General features: G+C 37.7%; 1 protein-coding gene across 1 annotated transcript; it reads right to left on the minus strand.

Moving 5' to 3' along the window:
- Window positions 1–1,237: 1,237 nt before the first annotated feature.
- Window positions 1,238–3,350, minus strand: nkx2.5 (NK2 homeobox 5). Its single transcript, XM_047354522.1, has 2 exons — window positions 3,012–3,350; window positions 1,238–2,002 (listed from the first exon to the last, which is right to left on the minus strand). The coding sequence occupies exons 1-2, from the start codon at window positions 3,343–3,345 to the stop codon at window positions 1,389–1,391; spliced, it is 948 nt and encodes a 315-aa protein (XP_047210478.1). The 5' UTR covers window positions 3,346–3,350; the 3' UTR covers window positions 1,238–1,388.
- Between the last annotated feature and the right edge of the window lie 590 nt (window positions 3,351–3,940).

The raw sequence follows: 3,940 nt of genomic DNA on the forward strand, positions 1-3,940 counted from the left end.
AAACTGAGTTTTGAAGGGTTTTATATAAGAACCATTAAAATTGCAAAAGACTTTGATCAAGCGTGTAATTTGTAAAAGCAACATTCAATTACTTTTAAATTTTATAAACATAAGCTGTGTTTTGCTAATTAATTCTACATGATGATTTTGATTAGAATTTGACTGAAGATCATGTTTTGCCAGGAGAATGTTAAGGCTGATATGTTTTTATAAGCTGTATTATGAATGACTAGCAGGAATTTAACTTTGTGTTCCCTTGACTGGTTTAGCAACAGCGCTAATAATAAAGTATAATTTCCTAGCAAGCTGAATTTCTTTACCCTGACTCAGTCGTTGCCAATGAATGGTGCTTGATTACGTACGCTGTTGTCAGGGAAAATGTTTACATTCTTCCATGTTAGCAGAGTTTTACACTGTTTACTACTATTTCAGTAACTTTTTATGCCTTAGTCACAATCCAGTTCTTATTTTTCTTTCTCTTCAACATGTGGGGGCAAAGCCAGATGACTTCATGAAAGAAACTGGAGATTTGTGTCATTTATGGTTCTGCTGCCAAGGAGGATCCACCAAAGATCATTATCCTGTTTAAAAAATATTAATTGTGCAAAGAGATTGTGCTTTTATTTTATTAATAAAATACACAAACATTACCTCTTGTGTTTAAATGTTTAAGTCTATACAAAATAACAATTAAATAAGTAATTAATAGAATGATCTCAAAAATGGCTTCAATTTCCCTGATGTTAAAGGGGAAGTGCATTTAAAAAATTTATTGAAATTTCATAGTGCTGTCATTTAACTTAATGTCTCCTCAGAAATATTGACCCAAATCTCCTGATACACCAATTTAAATATTATTAATGTATTTTAACAGCTAAGGCTGTTAGAATTTGACCATTGCTGTATGTGAAATTTAAATTATTAAGTTTAAATATTTTCAATGGCTAATCTTCAAATTCCTTCAAATGCAGTCTTATATGAAAAATATGGATTTTCATACAACACATTTTTGAAGTAAACATTATAATTGGGCTTAGTTTCTTTAACTTAAACGTAATATTAGAAAACGTTTAGTATTATTATTCTTTATAGTAATAAACTGTTCTGAGAAATGTAAAATTCAAAATAAAAGTAGCTTATGTTATCTTTTGTTTCAACCTTTTATTATTATTATTATTATTATTATTATTTGCGCAGAAATTACACACTGCGCCATAAATGAAAGTTTTAGGTATTTAAGGAAAAAAAAAAAAAAAACCAATAGGAAACTCAGATAGCTATAGCTATATAAATAGACCTTACTGTTTGGACACCTTTAGAAATCCGCATGCAGTCTTAGAATCCGCTCAAACTGAATTAGTAGATGTGTTTTCTTTTTGATGTTTGTGTTACCATGTTCTAATGCCGTGCAGCGAGGACACTCCGTTACTGGGAGAAAATGTGTTCTGGACATTATTCAAGTCCCCCACCCCAAAGTTCACGTAATTCCCATTGCTGGACGACCCCTGTACAGTCTGCATGGTGCCTGCAGGGTAATTGCACGCATAGTTTGTGTTGCATCCGGGGCCGGTGTAGTTGCTGAAGGATGGGTAGTTGTTATAAGCGAAGTGGTTGATGTGGCCCACGCTGTAGGAAGGGTTGTAGGCGGCCGCCTCTCCAGCAAGGCAGGGCTTCCCATCCCGCACCAGCACCGGCACTGACACCCTTCTGGGCGGCGGCAGGGACACCATCTCCAGGCTCTGGTCCTGCCTCTGCCGCTTGCACTTGTACCTCCTGTTCTGGAACCAGATCTTCACTTGTGTCGGGGTAAGTTTGAGCACCCCGGCCAGGTGGTCTCGCTCCGGGGCGGACAGATACCTCTGCTGCTTGAACCGACGCTCCAGCTCGTACACCTGCGCCTGGGAGAAGAGGACCCGCGGCTTCCTGCGCCTCCGAGGCTTGGGCCGCTGCATGTCCTCGGACTTTGTGTCTCCCAGAGGCCCGACAGGAGCGCAGAAATCTTCTAATAGCACAGACAAGAAAATAGTTAAATAAATACATAAAGCTTTTATAAACCTTATTGCATAAGGTGTGTTACTGGTGTAAAAGAACGATCAAATGGTGCCAACCATACAGGTAGAATTGTACTAATAACATCAAGTTGGATACAATTTTATTTAGATAAATTTTAATTAACATTTCTGAATAGAAATCGTGAAAGTTTTAGCTTTAAAAGACAACTAAGAAAATAAATAAATATACTAATTAAACAATATAATATAATTCGGTCTAATTATAAAGTTAAATAGCTCATTTAATTTTTCAAATAAATTAGTTTCTAGCCATTCTGTTTTATACTGACTTAGAAACAGCATGCAATATTTACCAATATACATTTTAATAATCAAATGAAAGAAAAAAGGGAACCAGAAGCTCAAGTTCCAAACAAGTCTTTCTTTGGCATCATCATTATTGCTAAAAGAGTTAAAACTAAAATTCTTGCTCTAAAGTCAGAAGCTTTCTCAACCACAAGTTCTATGGCAGTCCCAACTTTTACTAAATTGAAATATTCTGTCATACTATAATCTTTATTAACCTTATTTTCCACACACAATAAATCACTGACTCAACCAACATCTTCAGGGAGAGTCTTAATAAAAGGACGGATTTGTAAAAACAATAAAATAGTTGATTTTGTTGGAAGTTACCCATTATTGAACATCACATTTACAAACAGATGTGCTTGATTAAAGATTAAATAATGGTATGGCTATTATTTCATACCATACAAACTTCCTTTTTTATAGTGTAAACGCACATTTGCGGGTGACAAACAAACGCAATGACAAATTGGTTGCTGACCTCCAGATTCTAATCACACATTTATCAGGATGATTAATCTCTTTATTTTTGCTTAAATTAAATCAAAATTGCAGATCTCCTTGTAGTTTATACCGTTTTGATCTGTTCCAATTGAAGCACCTCAACCACTTGGCCTGACTTTGTGTACAGGCCGACGATTTTCTGCTCACCTTTTCTTCGTTTTCCCTCAAACGCATCTGATTTTGCACCCGTTTCCATTTCCATTCCCATGAGCGATTTGCCATAAAAGGTAGACGCACAGTTGCCTCTGCCGACCTTATTGGAGTCCTGGATGTCCTGGTGAAACAGAGAGGCGGTGGAGGCGGCGGTGGACATGTCACGGAGAGACTCCTGCTTCAGGCGGGCCAGCATGCAGGAGGAGGAGGTGGAGCAATCCATGCGTGGGGAAACGTCCAGAGAAGATACCATCACGTCGGGATTCTGCTCCAAGTTTAATATATCCTTGACAGAGAAGGGTGTGGACGTGCTGGGGCTGGGAAACATTGCCAAAAGACGCAGAAGAAAGGAGATTTAAAAAAAAAGCTATGAATCTGTCATATGGAAGCAACAAAAAAGATGTCAACAAAGACTCTGCTTCCTGGGAATATTTACTGGATTTAAGTGTTAGTTTGGTTCAACCAGACTAGACTTGAGTGAAGTGTGCATTTTGAATGTCAGCTCTGTCTCCAAAGTTTTTTTTTTTTTTCTGGGCCTCTCTCTCTCTCTTCCTGGTGACGCAGGGAGGAGGAGCAGAGAAGAAGGGGAGATGGACCTCAAGCCTCTGCTCTAATAATGACGCAAAGCGATGCCATACAGAATGTGCTATACAATATTTTATACTTTTTTGGCAATTGCTTTAGATTAAAATAAAAATCACCAACATGACGTAACCCAGAATTGTAAAGTGGATGGAACATTATACAGCTTTGCATGGTAATCAAAAATGTTTCCCCATCCTTCTGCAAAAAAGCCCAACCTCAGTCATAAGCATCTGTTAACAGCGACCTATAGGTCTTGCTACAGACTCCTAACCCATCTATCCATCCATTTGTTTTCTACACCCGCTTCTTCCATACTGGGTCATGGGGGAACTGGTAAA

This window comes from Girardinichthys multiradiatus, chromosome 23, assembly GCF_021462225.1.
Source record: "Girardinichthys multiradiatus isolate DD_20200921_A chromosome 23, DD_fGirMul_XY1, whole genome shotgun sequence".
Taxonomy (NCBI): domain Eukaryota; kingdom Metazoa; phylum Chordata; class Actinopteri; order Cyprinodontiformes; family Goodeidae; genus Girardinichthys; species Girardinichthys multiradiatus.

Coding starts and splice junctions, on each gene's coding strand:
- nkx2.5 (XM_047354522.1), bottom strand. CDS start 3,345: ATGTTTCCCAGCCCCAGCACGTCCACACCCTTCTCTGTCAAGGATATA. Junction 2,003..3,011: donor TGAGGGAAAACGAAGAAAAG/GTGAGCAGAAAA, acceptor CTGTGCTATTAG/AAGATTTCTGCGCTCCTGTC.